Source organism: Brachyistius frenatus, unplaced genomic scaffold, assembly GCF_029030835.1.
Source record: "Brachyistius frenatus isolate BFR_SWC_R1_liver_20210118 unplaced genomic scaffold, ASM2903083v1 Contig_29, whole genome shotgun sequence".
Classification (NCBI taxonomy): Eukaryota; Metazoa; Chordata; class Actinopteri; family Embiotocidae; genus Brachyistius; species Brachyistius frenatus.
In genome coordinates this window covers 2,068,607-2,091,023 of record NW_027210628.1, presented here as the reverse complement: position 1 = coordinate 2,091,023, position 22,417 = coordinate 2,068,607, and the positions used below count along the sequence as shown (strand labels likewise).

The 22,417-nt window shown below is 41.2% G+C and overlaps 1 protein-coding gene across 1 annotated transcript in view; it reads right to left on the bottom strand.

Annotated features, from left to right (window-relative positions):
* Positions 1-22,087, bottom strand: part of fbn2b (fibrillin 2b) — a 68,180-nt gene extending 46,093 nt beyond the window's left edge. Inside the window, exons 1-6 of the mRNA XM_069699112.1 lie at positions 22,021-22,087; positions 17,734-18,068; positions 8,357-8,439; positions 8,112-8,219; positions 1,856-1,951; positions 708-803 (exon numbers count right to left, since the gene is read on the bottom strand). Of these exons, the coding sequence (XP_069555213.1) occupies positions 708-803; positions 1,856-1,951; positions 8,112-8,219; positions 8,357-8,439; positions 17,734-17,912 (562 nt within the window). The 5' untranslated portion in view covers positions 17,913-18,068; positions 22,021-22,087. The remainder of the gene's footprint in view (positions 1-707; positions 804-1,855; positions 1,952-8,111; positions 8,220-8,356; positions 8,440-17,733; positions 18,069-22,020) is intronic.
* Positions 22,088-22,417: the final 330 nt, after the last annotated feature.

The window sequence follows — 22,417 nt, the reverse complement described above, 5'->3', positions numbered from 1 at the left end:
CTTATCTTTTCTAACAAGGTGGACTGAGGTGAGCAGAAATTAAACACAGCCACCGATTCAGACACTTTTTCATCTGCCAAGGGACTGTGCGACACCCTACCATCACCACACCACACACATACCACAGGCTACTGTTCAAAGCACAGGAGACAAACACCCACTGTCTGTCTGAGCCAAGTGGATGAAGTCATCAGAAGAGCCTGCACTCTATGAAGTCTCACCAAGTGCTTAGGCAGTTAGTTGAGAGCACATCTGGACTGATAGGAACGACACTGACACCCACAAGGCAACATCAAAGTCTTCCTGGTTCGATAGCTTTCTTAACATTAGAGTATGTGTGTGGGTAGAGAGGGTATTGATAAAAGGCAGGGTCACACCACATACCACTCCTCCAGTCTGACTGCTCCATCAGTGTCCATCAGTTGACTCCCGAGCAAGAAAACACTGTTTAATTTAATCACTAATATTCTTCACTTCTTTCGATTCTACCATTAATGATGTTAAAAGAGCCACAAATATCAGCCGTGAAGTTGGTGAGTAAAAAAATAAATAAAACCAAAAGCACAAAAATACTTTATAATTTCCCTTTAAATTAATTCAGCTCCCTCTAGTTTTCCAACTTGTGTACATGTGTGTACAAACTGAGCTCAAAGGAGCACTTTGTGCAGAATCAAAGTATAAACATAAGAATGAGGATGAGCTCTCACCTCTCTCGCACTGCGGGCCAGTGAAACCGTAGACGCAGGCACATCTGTTGGGCCCGATGCAGCGCCCACCGTTCTGGCAGCCGTTCTCACACACAGCTAAAGGAGACAGACGGAAAAAATAGAGTGATTCACTGAGAATTACACACTTTCATTTTCATTCTTTCTCACAGACACACAAAATTTGAAATGACATGATCACATTCTGGGCTGTGTATTTGTATAACAGACATCTAAGAGGATTTCTTATTGATGACATCATTCTTTTGAATGCTGCAATGGCAATATAACATAGTACTGTATGTATACAATGTAAAATGTTACTGATTGTACATAAAATAAGTAAAGACAGGACACTTAAAATGACCTCAAGCCAAGTTCTTGTGTAGCTGTTCATACTTGTGTTTAAATTTAAAGACAGAAATATGACAAAAGTTCCTCAAAGTGCTGACCGTTTGTAAAATGTCCATCATGTTTCTATCTTTCTGAAGCCATTTAGTCATTTTAACTAAATACACACAGTGTATAGTGTAGCAAGTGACACATATGAGATGTGATCAACAAGCTCAGAGAACAGAGTGCACCACAGTAGTGCGCATGGAGCAATAACTTTTGTAAGCAAGTATTCCAGGTTGCATCGCTTAATCAACATGAGGTGTTTTGTTTTTTTACATTCGCAGGGTTGTGCACTGTGAGATTGTCCACCAGGGTCGGACTGTCAACACCAAGCTCTATTAAGACCTTCTGAGGTGTCTGAGGGAAAACATGCAGTGCAAACGACCTGAACCGTGGCAAAATGACACTTCTCCTACAGGACACTGCGACCAATTACAGCATGTTGAAAATGTCTGACTTTCTCGCCTGTTATAACACAATCGTTGCTTCCCACCCTTCTCCTCACCAGATTGGGTCCCTGCAACTTGATGACACTGATGCTGATGTTGATCAAGCAATGTAACTTTGAATACTTACTTAGAAACCGCGTGTCGCTTCCCCTTCCTCCATGTGCATCACTGTGCTGTGCTCCGTTCATACACAGCAGGAACAGTCACTAAACTTTTTGATCACACTTCATATGTGCATAAATGCAGTGCACCACCCGACACACATCTACACCCAGGTGTGCTGACTCTGCAGCAGTTTGCACTCACGCTGTCCACAGTGGTTGCCTGTGTATCCTTTTGGGCAGGAGCAGGAGTCCTCTGCGCAGCTGCCTCCATTCATACACCTGACATTACAGGACTGAACTGTAAGAGAGAGTAAAGTTTCTTCAATAAATCAAAAGGCACATTAGCAGATAATTCCAAACATCTCAGTGTTAAATTAAACATTTGGTTTGCACAGTGTTGGTGTTTCTTTAGAGGCTTTAGAACGACAGATAAGGCTCAAGACCCCAGGCCACAAAACCAAAGCTAATCAAGCAGACTGGGGGAAGGCAGTAAGTCGAGCCAGCTGCATGTGAGTCTGTCTGTCAGTCAGTGAGGAATTTGCTGAAAGGAGAGGAAAACTGGGTGAGGGAGCTAAGAGAAACGGAGGGGAAGAGAAGTTCAGTACCATGGCAAAAAAAAAATCCAAACATAATAGGATCCACAGAGGAGTAAGATAAGAGAAGGAAAGAGCAGCAAGTAGAAAAACCATAAGTGCTGCTTCTTTAATGTAAAGCAAGACCTCACTGGCTGGCAGAAGGCTGTACCAGAGTGAGAGGGTCAATTTGACAATCTCTAACATGTAGGAGCCACTTCCAGGAGACAAACTAATTGGTCTTCCTGGCAGACAGGCAGCTTTCTGCTGAGCCAGCTTTTAACCCAATGTGAGAGGAGCAGAGACACCTCCAGCACTGGATCTCAGGGAATTGTATTCTCTTACGTCCTCTTTTCCTCTTTCATCACAGCTCAAAAGGATATTTTATTGTCCCTCGGTCCCCTTGTGCTTTTACTGTTCTTCCTTCCTCTACTTTTCTTTATGACCTCTGTGCCTTTCATACTCCTCTGTCTATATCTAAATCGCCAGTTCAACATTAATTTCCTTTCTCTCTCTCTCTCTCTCTCTCTCTCTCTCATCTCCATCTGCCTGTTTATGTCTCCTTAACATTTCTGGCATGCAGGGCTATGCAAGCAGAGGGGAAATGACTGAGCTTCCCCGTAGCTGAGTTTGTCTAATGAGACTTTCTGAGTTTGCACACTTGCCTGTTGGTATTTCAGCCACTGTAATCCACCCACTTATTCTTACTGTACCCAAACACACTAAATATGACTTGTGTGATTCATAATGAGTGAATGTACTCTAAGGTAGCTTTTCATTGTGATCACCCACGTCTGTCTTACCGGAAGCCTCCTCGGCCCGGGTTTCAGTTACATGAATCAAATAGCATGAATGTTGGATGTGTTGTTGTTGTTGTAAATGCGAGGCAGAGGTGAAATGATCAACATATTTTTGGTACTTTCAGTATATTTGATGCATCTGGAAGTCTAGAAGGAGTTCCAGTAAACTTTGCAACACTTGGAAGTCTCCTTGACAGACAGAAACTACTTTAGTTTGACTTGAGCCTCATGGCCACATGCAGCCTGGGTTTACAGGTTGGTGTACTCCTGTGTTGTCTCTCTCTGCTCTCTTCTTGTTCACTCTCTCGAGTGTTGAGTCAGGTTTCAACCTCAGCTCCATTGAGGTTTACTCTACACACTATTAACTCTCTTTCTTCACTTAAGGCCAACAATAGGAGCAGTGATGTGAAACATGAATAATGAGTGCAGCGGGTGATTAAAATTTTTCCCAACCATGGAATAAACCAAGGAGAAAACTGTTTGAGCCAGACTCCCCCTCAAAACTGCGGGTAACTCCGGTAAGCTCATCCATTTTTCAATAGCACCCCTCCCTCCCCCTCCCTATCTTCTTAAATAGGCCAAGGAGGCAGAGGGAGAGACTGTAGCTTGATGCATGAGACACTGCAGTTTCTCTGTGTGATTATAGTCACTGAACTCTCTGGCCTCAAAGAGGATAATGAGAAAGGTAACTTGAGAGATAAAGAGACACTTGAGGTAGAAGTCACAGAGATTTAGTCTCTGTCATGTGCTTTCTCTGTAACGGGAACTAGTTGGGAGAAGGAGAGGAGGAGAAGGAGGGAAGCAAGCATATTTGTAACAAGAAGGAGATGATCTCACTGGATAACTTCCCCCTTTGCCCCCCTCCTCGTGGCACTCCATCTCCTGCAGGTGGAAAAAGATGGTTCGCCCCAATGACCCGTGCCTGGAAAGCTGCACGTGTGGAGCAATAGGATAGTGGGGTGGGTGTGTGTGTGTGTGTGTGTGTGTGTGTGTGTGTGTGTGTGTGTGTGTGTGTGTGTGTGTGTGTGTGTGTGTGTGTGTGTGTGTGTGTGTGTGTGTGTGTGTGTGTGTGTCTTCCAGACGCTAAGCAACAAGGAGTCGGGTGTAGCGTTGTGGCAGCACAATGCACCTCTGTATTCTGGTAGTGTCGTCGGTGAGCTGCTCACATCTGGGTGTTTTTTTACGAGAGGCTGCGAGAAACAGGAAGTCCCGGGGTTGTGTAAGTGTGTGTGTGTGTGTGTAAGTGTAAGTGTGCGGTTGCATGTGTGTCTAATGGAAAACTGAGGAGCTTTATAGCTGTGTTTTGTCCTGATTTACACACACCAGAAGGACCAGTGACCAGTCAGCCTCAGTTTCAGCATGGATGGGCAATGTAGGGAAATGTAAAAGCTGCATAAGATGCTGTCAAAGCAGGTTAAGGTCCAAAGGCATTGATTTATTTTCATTCTAGGACACTCCACTTTGGTTTCAGAGGAATGTATCCTGTACCTCACACATCATCAATTATCTGTGCAAATTGGAGCAATTTATTTCCTCAACCTGTTTACTTACCTAACAGGAGAGAGCATTACCTTGCGGTCAAGATGGACTACATGGAGCGGCATGGTTTCTAATTAAAAAGGCCCCTCTCTGCTTCCCTAGGTCTCACCACTGCTCCCAGTTGATCGCCAATGGAAGCCTGTCAGTCTAAAGACAGCTGTTTCTCAGCTTTAGGGCGAGAACATCCCTGGTAATGATTTTGTAATTATGGTTATGGGAAGACAAGGTTATAAAGAAAACCCTATACAATCCTCAGCACAGCTGCTCGGCCCTAAACTGTGGCTTTATCACAAGGGTGACTTACAGTGTGAAACCTTGTTGTCTGGGAAGTGACAGGACATCTCCAGGTTATCAGCAAATGTGACTCAGGCAGTCATAAAGCCATCGCGGCTTTGCAAAGATTTAACTTTTCTATTTCTAGAAATGTGTACATTTCCAACAGCCTGCCAGGCCTTCCACAGAAAACATGTGCACGTATTGTTCATCGGCAAGCAGCAAGGATTCCAGGAAGAGTCATTAAAAAAAAAATCATAGACATCCATCTGTGTGGACACAACAATAATCACAGACATGTGGATTACATGAGGAAAGTCAGAAATGTGTTGCTGATTTATTTAAACCTCTGCATTCCACAAGCAAGACGTGAGACATAAAGATGCTATCTATAACCCAGAAAACCAGGGTGCTAGAATCAGGCTGTATAATTAGAGCAGAGGAAATTGGCGTTTCGAAATGGATCTCCATCGAGCTGCAATTTGTCTCCAACTGCACTGAATTATCCTGTTAAATGGTGAACCCTCTCCAAATGCTGAATTTTGGAGTTAGCACATTTGGGAATACAAGATCTACAATGAGAGCGTTTGCCTTCTCTTGGCATGGTAGAAAGCCCCGGAGACCGATAATGTTGTGAAAACAGTTTTCAACTTAGTAATTGGTTGAACACACCTAAAGGAATGAGAAGGGCTCTGAGGGAATTCAAATCAAAACAAAGCGTTTGCACCAAACAATGAGGGAGCAGAGACATCCCACCACAATGCAGGAGTATTTCAGTAGTAGTTGAAGATAAGATAGAAAGAAACTCAACAAATATTTAATGTTTGAGACTAATACTTGATAGAAGAGATGGATATCAATGAATAAATAAGGTGGGGTCATCAGTAAGCTGATGGGGCTTCACTTTATGTAATTTCAGAACGTTGTCTGACCTCTGACATTCATTAAAGCTGGCAGAGAGCCCAGAGGAAGCTCTTTCACACTCTAAAAGACCATTTTAACAACGGTCCCATCTGCTAATCACAGAACAATAATGATGGTGATTATAGTGATCACACAGTATTTCAGGAGCATTTTTCTCCTCTCTGCTGTCTGCAAACCCATATGGGAGGCACAATGAATCCCACTTGAGAGTCACACAATCAGTTCAGTCCAGCTCTGCTGAGCTGTCGCCCCTTGGGGCTATGACCTCCTAGCTCTGACCACAGTACTGACTCTGCAGGACATCTCTGCATCTCCTTCCATACAGGTCAGGGGCAGTTTCTCTCCACCCCTCCCTCCGTGGTCGCCCCCTAGGGGCCGTCTTTCCTCATGTCTAGAACAGATCCTGTTCAACACCTCTGGGTCACAGCCAAATGATGCTCACTGTGTGTGTGTGTGTGTGTGTGTGTGTGTGTGTGTGTGTGTGTGTGTGTGTGTGTGTGTGTGTGTGTGTGTGTGTGTGTGTGTGTGTGTGTGTGTGTGTGTGTGTGTGTGTGTGTGTGTGTGTGTGTGTCTGTGACCTACGTTTTCCTGTCTGTCTGTTTGAATTTAAGTGTGAGTGTCTACATATGAGTGTAGCTGTGTACAGTTCAGTGCGAGTGAAAAAGTGTCTGTTAGCGGGTCTAATGGAATGTGAGCATGTGTGAGGGGTCTGGCATGGGCCAGGTGTGACTGACGAGCTGACTTTGGCCTACTAAAGCAGTGAAGCTGAACACATTGCAAGCCACTTAAATACACACATTGACACACAACTTGTGCGCTCCCAAAGCGGTGCTTAACAACAGTGTTTTCAGGTCATCCTGCATGTATTAACGTTGTATCTAAACCCTGCACTACAGTAATCTCACAAAGACAAATGATTTCACACACTCTGCATGTGCAGTAAAACACTTCGCTCTGCTCCAAACACACACACACACACACACACACACACACACACACACACACACACACACACACACACACACACACACACACACACACACACACACACACACACATCCTGAGTGGTCTGTAACTAAGCCCAGTAGACTTTGCTGGGGCAGCCAGACTCTCTACTTTAATCCTGACAAACCCTGTGACCTGCTGGCTGAGGTGCATGCAGGCCTTGGACTCTATACACTATTACACTGGCTACAGTACTTCTCTGGCTACCATAAGAGAAAGGTGGGTCCAGTACATCTGGTAATTGGGGGAGTGGGAACTGAATCTGCTCAGTGTAACAGACATCATTGTTTAATCAGGAGTTTGAGCCAATTATTATGGGCACACAGTAAAGTGAAGTAAAGCTACAAGCCATTCAGAGGCATAAAGGAAATATACGTTTCTGTGCTTCTACTTTCTGATTCTGATTATTCTGCTTGTAGTGCTTGTATAGAGTAGATCAGCTGATCAATAGACCAAATGCTCTTTAGCAACAGACTTCAATCTCAGTTGAAGAAAACCCTTTTCAAACAACAATCCTGCTGTTTCACGTGTCTACAGTATTCAAAAAGGAAAAATAAGCATCTTGTATTTTGTAATTTTATATGATTCGTCTGCATGTTGAAAGAGCTATACCTCACGTGTTATAGAGGGTTGGAATGGTTTGACATTTTCTTCAAGTTTCAAGTTTTATGACATGTCATTTACCTTGTTTTATTTGTACAAAAAACTGAAGTGTGAAAACAGAGCTGGAAAACAGCATTGGGTGCCTGACTATTTATAGTTGAGGGTCCAGGAATTTACTACTTCCAGTTAATTAGATGTGTATGTAGGCACTTTTGTTATCCTCTGTCCAAGCCAGGCAAGCTGTCCTCATCGTTTTCAGTCTTTATGCTAATATAATAAATTGCTGGTGAGAGTGGTATTAATCTAACTCCAAACAAGAGTCTTTCCAAACATCTTTAACAAAGTTAAATGTCTTGTTTTGCTCAATTGACACAAGTTTACAATCACAAAAGACAGAAAATTAGTAAATATTCTCAATTTTAAAAGCTGAGAGAGGGGACTGTTAAGTGATATGCTTGGAAATGACTTGAATTATCTGTCTGTACATCAACTTACTGAATATAATCAAATCACTGTTTCAGCTGTGTTTGGTGGTTTGGTCCTAAAAAGTGTCAAATTATCTTCGTGCAAGACACTGAACACCAAATGGACTCTGATTTGTGTGTCAACTGTCAGATGAATGTAATCCAACCAGATAACTGCTCCCCGAGTTTGACTTCATTTTGTCTGCTACCACCTCATGATGGGGCTTGATGTGACTGTGAATGTTCTGTTTGTGTGTGTGAAATGTGACTTCACTGACCTCCTGCTCCTGCTCCTCCTCCACAGCTGGGAGAGAGCTGTCCATTTGAACAGGTACACATGTTGGGTCTGGAGCAGAAGCCATCACCGCATGAATTCCTGCAAATTGCTGGCGAGAGTAAGAAGGAGAGCTGAGGTGAGTACATCTAACTTTTAACAGAGAACTGTCCCACTGCTATTTGTTATCTTCTCCACTCTGCTTTGTGGTATTGTATCAAAGAGGGTTTAAGGATGAAGGAAACTTACGAACAATACACTGGTTCCCTCCCGGCAGAGTCTTCCAGCCTGGACAGCAGTATGAATGGAAGCGAGAGCCACACACATTGGGTCTGACAGAGACAAAAAGAAAGAACAAACAAACTCACTACTGACCCAGACCTTCCAAACATATTTAAGCAAAATCCCTAAACAAATACACACAGTTATGAGTTATTTTCTGAGTTGACCGGCAGGGTCTCTGCTTTCCGAACAAACAAAACAAACTATGATACAAAGCCTCCTTGAATGATGGATGGAGGTATTTACAGAGAGGGGAGGAGGGAAGGAAATGAGAGGGCCCTACAACATAAGGAGCAGCATTTTGTTTTCTTTCAATGCTGTGTTCTAAACTTGGAGGGACAGGATGTGTGAAGTCCTCCTTTCTCTCAAATTCCAAGCCTGGCAAACATCCAGAACTGCTCCCCGTCTTGCTGCCCACCCCCTCTCACTCAGCTCTGATTCTTACTGGAGGAGAGAAAGCAGCAAACTTTGACCCTTTCTGACAGATGTAGGAGTCATCACATCTAACAGAGTGCTTGGCTGCCCTGACAGGTTAGCCACAAAGTTTTACACCGAGGAAATGGCTATACCACATCTAGAGATGACTGGCTCTGCACATACATGCACGAGCACACACATAAACATGCAGCAGGACTGAGGTCTGCTTTACAAGCCAATGTGAGCAACTCTACATTTTGTGTCTCCATGAATAAATATCCACTTACTTATAACTTAGTTTATTTAGGAACGGAGGAAAAATCTTTGCATCTATCAGTTCCTAATTTATAAGAGTTAGTGCAAGATAACTGTGTACACTCAAATTAAATATCCCAGCACACTGTATGAAGCTGTTTAACAAACTGGAGTCCAACTCTGTGGTTCCACTAATGATGTTCATAGTGACTTTTCAGAGTGTGTAATGACAGGTATGTGTGGTCATGTGTGTTGGTGGTTGGTTGTTGCATTGGTGAATGACATGACTAAGAATTAAGGGACCACAGCATGGTAAATAGAGATAAAGCCTGAGCCAGATGGTAAAATAATTTGCCACAGGGTTCGCATCTCTGTAGTCTAAACCATTTCTGCCCCCAGGACATATTTCATTTTGGGGGGTAGAAACTGTTTTCAGTAACTCTAGGTTACCCAGTGTTTTCTGATACTGACCAAGGACTAGTATTAGACTCATAAAAAAACATTGGCAGAGCAAAGTCTGAGATATTTTGACTTTTAGTCCTTGGATGCCTCCATTTCCCATGATGCAGCTCAAGAGAGTCTCTCATCAGACCTTATCTGCCTGTTAAATGCCATCTTTTAAATTCCATAAATGATGCAGAGTTTCTGTCATATATTTTAATTATCAACCCTAACTCAATAATCCATCAAAGTTATTTTACAACTGTTTACCCCGGCTAAGAGGTACATCTCATGAAGAGTAAACTCACGTTTACGTGTAAATCAGCGGAGGATTTTACTTATTCTTTTATTAAACATGACTCTAGTAGGCATAAACGTCCACAGCTTTTACTCAGTTGATCTGGAACGTCAAGTCTACTTTTTTCAAATTTTTTTATTAATATATAAATGGTTAAAAAGTAAACATCATAATTAAAGTGAAAGTGATATTTTTACCTTGTTTATTTTGTGAAACCAACAGCCTAAAAGCAAAAACTTTTTCATTTACAAATGGTATAAAAGTGAAAAAGGCAGCAAATCTACAGATTTTAAGAAATTAACCAGCGCCCCCTTTGCATTTTTGCTTGGTGAGTCACTAAAGGAAGTGTTTCACATGCTAGGAAATATACTTATTCAAAGAGTTTGATGAGATGCTAATACTCACATATGTAGTGGGAAGAGCAGCCTGGTCCTTATCTTAGCATAAAGACTTGAAAGGTGGAAAACGGCTAAAACTCACCTACCAGTGTCTTTAAATCTCATGAATTAACACAATAAGTTTCATTCATTGTACCTATGCAAAAACTGTAATGTAAAAACATCAAATTGGCATTTTAGAAGTTATTATGTGTCAAATTATTTATGTGCTGGGATTAGTTGCCAGGCAACCAGCAGGAAGTTAACAATAAATCAGTCATTAAAAACATTATGATGACATGTTCTGCAGACTGACTGATTGATTTTAGTGCTGCAGCAAAAACAAAGAAGAGGTAGACAAGCCAAAGTGACACTAGTTGTAGTAGCCGACCACAATCCATTAGTGCAGCTTTTGGTTGGATCTGTCGTCCATAACAAGCGATTAAAGGTCCAGATATGATGTTTGAAATTAAGGTGTCGCTCTGATGAACATCTTAAGCTGCTCCTGTGTGAAACTTCTTCATCTTCCTCCCCTCCTCACAAGACAGTATCCGTAGCAACCCTGGGCCGTCACCAGGGAGATGACAGCTGGGGTTTGAGTCTCTGATGCATGTAGAGCAGAGCACACCATATTGCCAGATGGCAGAAGGGGACAGAAGGACAGATAAACAGGTGGGCAAGCAGACAGACAGAATATATTTATGTAGGTAGAGGTGGTGGACAGAAAGAGAAGTAAGATTACAAAAATAAATAAAAGAAGAGGGAAATGGCAGAGGAAGTGAATTCTTTTGGGACATTTGTAGAGACTGAAACGTGACAGTTGGCTTTAGAGAGAAAGTGTGAAAAGAGTGAGAGGAATGGCGATTAGGAGGAGGGGAGACTGTGTGGTGGGAAAGGAACAGGAGATCAGTGGGAGAGAAAGCAAAACAAGTTTATGTTGAGAAGAGGAGGAAGCAGGAGGAGTAGTGAGAGCGGAAAACAGAGATATGGAAACGAAGCAGTATAAGCAAGAAGAGGCCAGACCCTTGGTGGGGGTTGAAATTCTGGGGCAAACACACAAACCAAACAGGGTTTTGAAAAGAAAACTTCAGAAATGGTCAGAGAGAGACATCAGCATTCCAACACTTAATGAGCAGTCAACCAGAATTCTTCCCTGATCTATTTCTCCACACAGTGCTGAAGATTTTCCACTGTTACAGACCTGGGGGATGTCAATATATGAAGGATTATAAGGCTCTGACCCTGAGGTCAGAAACTCTTAGTTTGTTTTTCTTCCTCTTTTTCTCTCTCTCTCTTTCCTCCAGGTCAGAGCCTGGTCTCCTATCATAGAGAGAAGGCTTTGGAGAGTGAAGCGAAGTAAAACAAAATGAAAAACAGCCATAAGCATAAGAAGAAGAAAATAAGTTTAAGCCCCAGGGGTTTTCCTCAATATTGAAATGTCCTACTGTTCTCAGGGCTCAATCTAAAGGAGATTAACTCTTCTGTGGCAATGTCGCCGCCTTTGAAGATGCCTCCCGGCCCGCGGATGGCTCGTTAACTGCCATTAATAGTAATAAAAGGAAAATGGCTGCCACCTCATTCAAGGGGAAGAATGAAGAAAAAACTGATACTGTAGTTAGGAGTTCAATGTTCAAGAGGAAGGCGGGAGAGATCTTAGGAGAAGAAATATACCAAATAACTCCACTAATGTGAAAATACATTTTGCATTTCGTTTCAATGTATTTATTTCGTAATCTTAAGAAACTCTGTTAATTAAGATTAAGTTTATAGCCAGCGCACAATGAATTCTAGCAGAGATTTTTCTTTTTTTTTTCATCACTTTGTAGGCAGGTATATATTTCAGTTGGAGCTCTAATTTTCTATGGAGTTTGTTGTGGTTTCTTTGAGTTTTCTAGCAAAGCGTTTGATAAAATTAGAAACTGCAAAACTAACAAGTTATGACGCTGTGGCCTGAGGCTCCTATTCACACAGGAATCCATATGGGCAAAGGTTAAGGCAGTTCAGAGCAGCCGTTCTCCACTGACTTACAAGGAAGGGCAGCGCCGGCCAGCCACGCGGGTAGGCATGGAAAATGACTACAGACGGTCTGTTTCCATAAAGACATTGACCAGAACTTTACAGTTGCCACTACTCCAGGTCAGGTGTCTATGCCCATGTATGTGTGTGTCAGTTCACTGATCATAAGTCAGAGGTCATCTGCCTGGTATATGACCCCCCCTCCTCCCTCATGAAGGCTCTCGTGTATTGCTGCCTCTAACAACACCTGGGCCTGTTGCTCTCCCATCAGATCTAAGAGGTGGGGATGATACATGAATGTAGAGCAGAGAGGATGACCCAATTACAGATGGAGGTGAGGCAGATGGGTATTAATCCGTAGTGGAAAAGTTACTCTCAATAGTTTTAAAGCTTTGCTTTTCATTTAAGTTATTTTAATCAAGCATTAGTTGTATATTGTCCTAAAGAATTTTTTTTTACAAATTTGTTGTTTTTTAGCTGCTGGGTAAATTATGTTATAAAACCAGTTTGGAAGATTTTCATGCAGCTAAAGAGCAAAGTACAGAAACTATAGGGGGGAAGGAAAGATTAAAAGAAATCAGGAAAGAAAGAGTGATAGAGGAAAGAAGGGAAGAGAAAAAAGTAGAAGAAAGTATTGTCTTATTATATTAAATGTATAGTCCCATTCGACCGTCAGATAAATATAGATCATCTTTTAGTTTGGCAAAGTACTCCAGTAGCAGTATTATCTTAAAAAAAACTATTGCCATTAAAGATTTGAAAATAAGTTGAAGTGAACAATTAAAGTGGAATTGGAATGCCTACAGTAAGTCAGTAAACATCATGGTTATGGATGTTGTGATGACCCTTCTCACTGACAGGACATAAAGTTGTATAGCACAGTAACTTATATTGTGGTCTACCACACAAACCCCAAAGGCGATATCTGTTTGAATAAAACCAAATATCTCGCTGTGCTGACATCATTTGTGGCAAAACTAATATTGCTTGTTATTAGAGAAAATGACATGTCGTTAAGCAAAAGTAATTGCAAAACAAATACAGCTCTCCACATCCTGCAAATGAGCTTGTGTAATGGCTTTATGTCTGTGAATATGTTTTGTATACGAAGCGTTCAACACAGTGTATGGTGATGTCAAATGTCGGAAGTAAACTGATGGCTAAATCTTTTCACACAGTTTGACATCAAGTAGAAACCACTTTAATCGCAGACCACATGCCCGTCAGCTGTCCCAGATAATCCTCTCTTTATAGCTCACCTACAGCCTGCACATACAGTAAGCATAAAATGCACGCACATAAAACTCTAAAATGGAACCTAATACACATAAAACAGAAGGCTGAACTGGCAATCGTTCATTCATGCCAAATATAAATGCTTCTCGAGCTCTGTCATCAAACTGCTCTGATCATGTGCATCTGAGGTAAAACAGTTTGTTCTACTGCATCCAAAATGGGGATTTTCTTCTTTTCTCTGTCAAATTAGATGTATGCCAAGTCTGTAAATACAGGACCCCATCCAGGCCATCAGGGTGGTATTGACATTATCCTGGAAGGGACTAGAGAGACTAAATGTAATTCTCTGCTTTGGGGTTGAATGTCTGCCAAGTTAGCCAGTCTCTCCTCTGCAGAGCTGGGTAAAGCCGTGCCAAGCAGGGCTAAGTTAATAAGGGGGACGGTTGCAAAAAAAAAAGAAGGAAAACCTGGCTGGATTTTGCAACTCTAATACATATGTGATCTTTTTAAACAATAAATATTCACCTCTTTTAGTTGGCAGGACATTAGAAAAGCAAACGCTCTCTGTCTTTGCCTCATGCTTTCCCTTTCTCGTTTTACCAACCAGATAGTCACTGATCGAGTGAAGCGGGCCAGACATCCAACCAGCCGCCCCGAGGTCTGATCAGATACCGCCCTTGAATGGACTGATGCCAGGGTGCAGTGTGCTGTGGGAGCCAATAAATCCGAGTCAGTCAGCATCAGACCCGGCGCTACCAGAAACAGACCAGGGGATATGGAGCTCCAGCCAGCAAATAAACACTGCACCCCAGCCCAAGGCCAGCGTAATGACCATCATTAAGCTAACCTCCCTCCATCTCCCACACGGAGAATCTGTGAAGCCCATACTGAGTTACTGACAGTCCACTGTGATTGGGGAAACTCTTAGAAGAAAGCACAATGGTAAGACACAAGCATAGGGACACAAGTATTATAGTTAGTGAATGAGTTGTGTATTCAACAACTCCCATGGAAGAAACAACAGCCAACAGACTTACTCATCACAAATGTGATTTCTTCATCCTCAAGGCTTCTGTCCAGAGATGGTTTGATGAAATGGACTCGCATGTAGATGACTAATTTTACCCAATTTCAGATGAACTGTGATCATTTTCAGCCCCCTCAAGAGAGTAACTGAAAATAAATGCAACACTTTGTGCTTTGGCCAGACTGCCGCAGTTCATGGGAGGTACTTTAAAGTTATTTCAAGTGATTATTACTATGCAACATGCAGTAATCCAATAAAAACAATCTAAAAGATGTTGGAAATTTTTGTCAGATAACTCGGTACTCGTAGTGGCCTGAAGCCCAGCGTGAAAACAGAACAGAGTTTTTTGACCTTGTCACACACGAGTTTCAAAGATGTTTCATAATCTCATCACCTATTTACAAAACTATCACTGCATGAGCGTTTCATTCCTGACACTGAAGTGTTTCCAAAACTTAGCAATGTAATGGAAACATTCTGCAGACTTTTGTTAGTTGTTCTCATGAAACCGCTAACTATACGATGGAAATAATCTGCTATTGTGCAAGTTCTCTGTCCTCTGGCCGCTCACTGCCTGACAGACAAGCTGTGAATGTGAATTATTGTTCAGTCAGGTCAAACAGTATATTTCATGTTTTGAGTTTGATGCCAATCTGTGGTTCAGTCTGTGGCTCATTGATGATGTATCTCAAAGGATAACTCTGTCATAGTGGCTGTACACAAGTAGACTTGTTAAAGGACCGCCAGGCTCTCACACTTCTGTTAGGTCCAAAAATGTGTTTTCATTTTAAAATAGGGTTTTAGGTATGACGACTGAGATGGTTAGGGTACGAATATGAGAGAAGGTTAGAGAATATGGTAGGCCATCAAATAAGGTTTCAACATCAGTGCCTCATATAGGGCTGATAACGCTGCTGGACACGTGAAATGTCCCAAATCCCTCAAATAATAGCTTCCTGTGCATGGAGGCAGTAGTATCATCATAAAATGCAGAATTTAACTCCACAACAGACGCTAGCATAGACAGCAGGCCTGTAATACGTTATCCATGTTGATTTAAAAACTGGGGGTTGAGGCTGATGTTGTTTGTAATTCAGAAACGGGTGAGAAATCAGGGAAGGACACCTCGTGACACAATTAGGAAGCAAACGTGGGAGTCTGTGTCATCGGTTTCAAAAGTCTCCATTTCCGCCCGTCCCGAATTTTTCAAACAAAATCTAGATCAGTTGTTTTTCAAAAGTCTATGTTTTAGGGTTTCAAAAACGCTGCAGTGGAGTGCATGAGGCATAAACGTGGCAAAAGTTCTGTTTTAAAACAAAACCGTATTAGTGTGGGTGTAGCCGTAGGTATACAATGTTTTCTCTCTCTAATGCAGTAACTCAACAAAATGGCCAAATGTCCTCCATATTAACCAAAATGAGTGACAAGGCAGACAAATCTATTTCCATGACGCAGCAGGAACTCTCGCTGGACATGTTTTCAGAGAAAACACCAGTTCTCTGACTGTGTGAGCTTTACCGAGCATTACTCACAAGCCACAACTGAAAACAGTTCACTGTGTGTAGTCATTCCCTCGATATTTCTCACTATCGCTCTCATTTTCTTTTTCATCTCATCCCTCATTTCCTCATGTGCTCTCTGTCTTCCATACCTTTCCTTTCCTCTGTTATTCCTTCTGCTGCTTTGTCACCTACAGCAGTGAAACAAATGCCCCTTTTCATACCCCCCTCAAGTGATACGAATACCTCATTTCCTGTGGCTTGGCACTGGGGGAACCATAAGCTGGGACAGATGGGAGTCTGATTGGAATAACTGATGCAGACACTGAAAAAAGGGGCTCCAACAAAACATCCTTTGTTTTTCAAGAAGAGGTGAAATATACAATGACATGTATTCCACACCCCGATTGGTGGTGTTTGGGTAACAAAGTAAGAGAGTTGGGCTGCAGAAGAGAGAAGCAACAGAGGGAGGGGGTGGGGGGGGGGGTTGCAGCTGGCGAGAGGTGATGTGATCCCTGTAGTTCATTTCAATGGATACTCCCCACGTACAGACAAATAAACAACACCTTAAAAAACACACACATGGATACATATGTTCATGTGTACCTCCCTATATAATTCAAACTCCCCTTTGGCTGCCTCAACTTAAACACCAATCTCTCCACTACTGCAGTGGAGAGAAAAATGCCCAACTATTTTGTCCAACTTAACTAATGCAACTAATGCACTTGGGGGAATTTGGGTCACGCTTTTCATTCATCATCCCCTCAAGAGATGTATGGAAAGCTGCTTTTTCCTCCCTTTCCCATGAAAATGTCAATTTGCTGTAAATACACTGAGAGATTTCAGTGTGGCAGACAGCCTGTTAAGGTCGAACATGTGCTGTTTTTGAGAAAACAATGTGGTAGTATTCAGCAGCATAATTTGGTATAAGGCGAGCTTGGCCTCGACCCAGAAAGCACAGCAGTTGAAACAGAGCTGCCAGGAAAGCAAAGCGGGGAAAGGCACTTATATTTTAAACCTTCTCCAGATACAGCTATTAACGTTCAGAGTTGTTTATGCAAAACCAAACTTTAAATTAGAATCTCCTAGATTTTTATGAAGGCAAAAGTCTGTTCAGTCACAATACTATATGTCACCAAATGAGGTAACACAATAGTGACTGAGCCTGTGGCACACTGATGAAAGGCCAATTTGCAGAATTATGAACAGAACAAACTGGCCGTCGGTGGCAAAACTTTTGGGAAAAATCACAAGTTACACAACAGGCTTGCTCTTCAACCTACTTATGTGTGAAACCAAGTGCTAGAAGAGAAAGAAGACAAACAAGAACAAGACGAAGAAGAAGAGGAAGAAGACAGGAAGAAGGCAAGCAAGGAGACAAAGAAGGAGATGATGAAGAAGACAAAGAGGAAGAAGAATACAGGCTTTTTTTTCCATTTTCGGCAAGTTTGCGGCCAAGCGAAGAAAAGATCAATGACTACAAACAATGAAACTTCAAAAACAAGTGCAAATCCACAAAGAAGAAGAAACAACATCACACGGGTGTTTGGATCTCAGGGAAGTGAGGTCCAAGAGTACAGCTCCAATAGCTGCTTATTGCGATAGGTGCTGCCAAAGAGGATGAAGCAGAGATGTTCAAGACACTTTGATTTTCCAGCACTTTCCACAAGAAAGCCTGTACAGTAGGCTGTATGAATAAAACCAATATGCCACACAGTTGTATGCATTGTTGCTTAACTGGGATTTGCCAAAGACAGTGATACACAGATTCTCACCCTCTCAGTGTCTCCTGTCCCCGGCGCCGAACCCGCTGCACCTCTCTCTGGTCCACGCTGCTGGTGAAGCGGCTAGCTTGGTACGGCCCATTCCCAGTTTGACCGTAAGCCACATGAACCGCCCCGAGACACACCGCCGCCCATCCCAGCAGCACCTGAGCCAGCTTCCCTGATCCCATTGGTCGGTCTGGCTAGCCCTCCAACCGAATCACCCCCCGTGCTACCGCTCACTCGCTGACTCTTTGTTCACCCAAAGACCTTTATGGACCCAGACTGAGCAGTGGTTTCTAGACCTGGATCCAGACCAAGTCCTGGTGTGCACTCCAGAGTAGGGGCTAGACAGAGGAAGAAAAAAGATAAAAGCTAAGAAACACATAAAACACAGACACATCAAACCTACAGTGAAAGTGGGTCAGTTTATTAAACGCAACACCTTTCAATCAGATGTACCCCACAGCCTTGAATGGTTTTATATTCTATTGATCGTTTAAAAGTTTATATTGTTCGAATATTTTTTTCATACAATAGAACAATCTGTGTTTGTCAAGTATGCATTTGTAAGTTACCTGGAGCAGCATAGGATACATGGATAAACAATATATCCACATCCATACTTTTAGCTATTGCAACTGCTAATTTATAATTTAGACTTTCGAATTTATTAATCCCACAGTGGTGAAATTTTGTCTTCACAGAAACATAGAAACACAGTTAGGAAAAAAAAAAGGTGCACACAATAAGAACAAATTACAAGTATTTATACAATAAAATAACATAGATGAATAGAATTTTTTTTTTTTGAAAAAGTAAGACGAATGAATAAATACACAACCTATATAGACAAAAAATAAATAAATACAACTTGGGATGAATGGAAAGTGTCAGGTGCTATGAAATGAAATACAGTGCAATGTTATTTTAGGCTAATTTACCCTAATGTTACAAGTAGGCACGTTGTGAGTGGCAGCTAGTTACAGCAGCTCTTAATTTATAATTTCAGCTAAAATGTGATATTTTAGCTAACTTTTTTTTAACCGTTGATCAATTTCTTTAAGCAATGATTAATGAGTTACGTCAACACACTTTTTATACATTGCTTTTGGTTAGATTACTTATTTAGCTTAGGATGAGACTAAGTAGAAATACTTCAACAGCTAAAAATAGCTTACATTTGTCTATCCATCATTTTGGCTGAGCTAATTATTTTTAACCATTTTGTTTTTTTGTATTACTGTATTTGGCAAATAATTTTAGCTGTTACCTTTAGCAAAACATGTAAATCATTAATTACTTCTATACTAACTATTTAAAGAGTTTATCCATTACTTTTAGCCCTTTCAAAAAAAATTTACCAGTATGCCTACATTTAGCTGACTAACTCTACTAATTATACTTAACATTTCAAATGTTTTTACTTACTTTTGGATATGTAATCTTTCATGCTTACACATTATATGAGCAACTTCAAGCATCTATCCTTTACTTAGCTTACTAATTCAACTTCTCTGCCTGCTTGGTAACTTGTTTTCAAGCAAGTTGCAACGATTGATTTTGTGACAACTGACCAAGGTTAATGGGCAGCTTACTGGTTATTCAATTTGCAAGTTTAATAGTTGAATTTTGACCTCCAGAACATTGAGCTCCCCTCTGGGGTACAATACTACTGGGAAGCATTGGTCTAACATATCAAATACATCTTACCCAAGTAAGAACACCCACATATTCCAATCCTAAAAACATTGTGGAAAAGGACACCATACAACTCCTTTGTAAAACGATTTTCAATTTAACTATCCAGTGATTCGATTTTTTTGTTTGTGACATGCTTGGTGGTTAGATTAAGAAAAGAGAAAACATGAGTGGAGGGTGAATAAAGAAGAACATGCAAGGAAATACTTAGAGACTCTCAAATTCTGACTTCTAGCAATTTGTTTTCACTGTACTGCACTTCAAAGCACTCTCATAAATGGTTTATCACCCATCAGACACCAAATACTGTGTAGTGACTACAAACTACAGAGAAAAGTCATAAATTGATGAGAGACATCCTCAGTGTCAGAATCCAGTACAGTTCAAGATTAAATGTTTGTTGACATTAAAAGCTGTAATAAAGATTGTAATCATATGAAATTCAAGAAGCTGTTATAAATTGACACGTCTTCATACTGAGATTGTTTTTTTTCCTTCTGAGCTACTACACAATTAAAAAGCCTCTATATTTCTATACTTTCACACAGCCGCAGTGTTATAAGCATAATGGCTGTGCATCTAGTTTCTTATTTTTCAGCCCCCCTTCCATGTAGTCCATCCATCTTGTTTCCAAAAAGGTTCAGCACCCACAAGAGGTCACAAGGTAAGGAAAAGGAGAAAATGTGTGTAATTTACACAAATTATGTTAGTTGGGTTTTTTTTTTTTTCAACTTTTTACTGAGTTGGCCCTTAAAAACTATGAAAGAAGGAATAATTTTATCAGGGCACATCACTTCCTCACAGCTCGTACATATATTCAGCTTGTGACATTGCTTTGATTTAAAGGGGTAGTACACAAAAAAGAGAATCACTGACCTAAGGCTTTGCTTTGAGACTAGAGGGAGCCAGAGTCGCAGACTAAAGGGAAGCTGCTTGTAAGGACAGGAGTTAAATTTGCTAGCCAGGTATAAGCAGATGATTAATCAGCTAAACCGTTTTCTCTCCATGACTCATTTAATAACCAGAAAGAAGAGTGGGAACATTTAATTGATTACGAAGACCAATTACTCATCTACATAATTACACACATTTCAATTACTCTCATTGTGTGGTTCATAGAGCCTGGGTTTCTAAATCAAATTATTTTTGATTTGCTAACCCCATACAGTAAATGGCTTATAGAGTCTTACGACCCTGCCCTAACTGCATTAGGGTATATTGAAATGAAAAACATCCAGGGTCCAACTGCATTAAACAGCCGTGAGGTTTATTTTCTCTTCTCCACATCATTATAGACCACAGGGTTTAACAGTGAACTGTGGGCCCCTGGTGATATACAACCTCAGCAGACCCAACCTTCAGTCCTCTAGCCATACATAGGTCCAACCACATTACATATCTGGGCTGGACAAGGAAAAGAAAAGAAATATGACTCCACATCCCACCAACTCAGATTCATTTAATGAAATATGAGAGACTGATTGACTCAGTCAAGTATACAAAGATGATGACAGGAAGTGATGGATATTAAGATACGACAATGTGAATATATGATAATTGTTATTGTCTTTTTTTTATTATTATTTTTAATGAAAATACATAGGCCTATAAATGCATTAAAATGTGTATCTCAACCTGGATCTGTGGTGGCCTATTTTATCTCCTCTTGTATTGCTTAATCTTAAATTTAAAGGTAAATTTTTCTAACATTTCACCTGAAACACGACAAAATAGAAAAGGTTGTGACTGTTAACTTCTCCCCAGTAAGAGAAGAGTATGGAGGCGGGATCAATTCCGAACAAAAGAAATGCATGATCAATTACGGAGTGAGAGCTCTGCTGAGCACTTCTCCAACTGTGCTGTCAAAGTAAAGCAGGTAAAGCATCCATCTTGCATTCGTGATAAATCATCTAATCACTGCAAATGTGTCGTTGATGTGACAAAACATTTGCTCGCACACTGATCTGAAAAGTAAAGCTTATCACAGCACAACTTTACATTCCTATAGAGTTGATGTAGATGCAATACCACAGTTATATCTGCATTCTGTAAGTTCACCAAGTTGGCTATAACAGAGATACACAAGTACCTGATTCAGTCTGCTACAATTGTAAGCCAGCCATTCAAACCATCTGCTGTCGGCAGACAAAAACGGCAAATAGGATTTTCCACAATATTGAGGCAGTGAAATGAGCTGAGCATGTCACCACAACTTTATGAATGGAGAAAAACGCAATATCAGCTCTACTCGCTGAAACACAACTTAGTCCCAGATGGAAAAATAAGTTGGTGCGCCTTCTTTTTTTTTTACTCCGCTTCACTCTGCAGTAAAGATACACTCCAACAAGGCGAGCTATCAAACTGTAAAAAGTGACTTGCCTTTTTTTCAAAAAAAAAAAAAAAAAGCAACTTCCGCTTCATCCGGTAACAAATGTTAAACTATTTTAATCTTGTTATTTGACCCGCATCTATTTAGCAGCCATGCGTGAGGAATTAATACCCGTGAAATAACAGACTTCTGAAACAAGTCACCATCAATGCCATTGACAACCAAATTGTAGTGTTGTCAAAGGATCTCCAATACACACAATAGCCTACCTTGCAGCAGTTGGAGTACTTTGGCGTCGAGGAGCCCAGTCGGAATTTGAGACAGGATATGTGCCCCAGAATGGAATATTGAACTATAGCCTGGTGAGAAAAAGAGAAAAGTTAGGGAATTGCCCTATTTGGAAGAAGGGAGGGGACACGGAGTGAGGCAGACACTGAGAGAGAGGGGGTTGTAACGGACTGCAGGACAAACCCACATTCCTCAAGACTCCTAGAGTTGTTATAACAGGGGCCAAGCAGCTAAACCTCCACTCTGACTAACATGGCTTCACTATCATCAGTCGGCCAAAAACACTCCTCCTATGCAAAAGATGAGATAAGTTAATCATGATGATGCATGAGTGCTGCAGAACTTGCATTAATTTATTATCATACTATCCAATCAAAG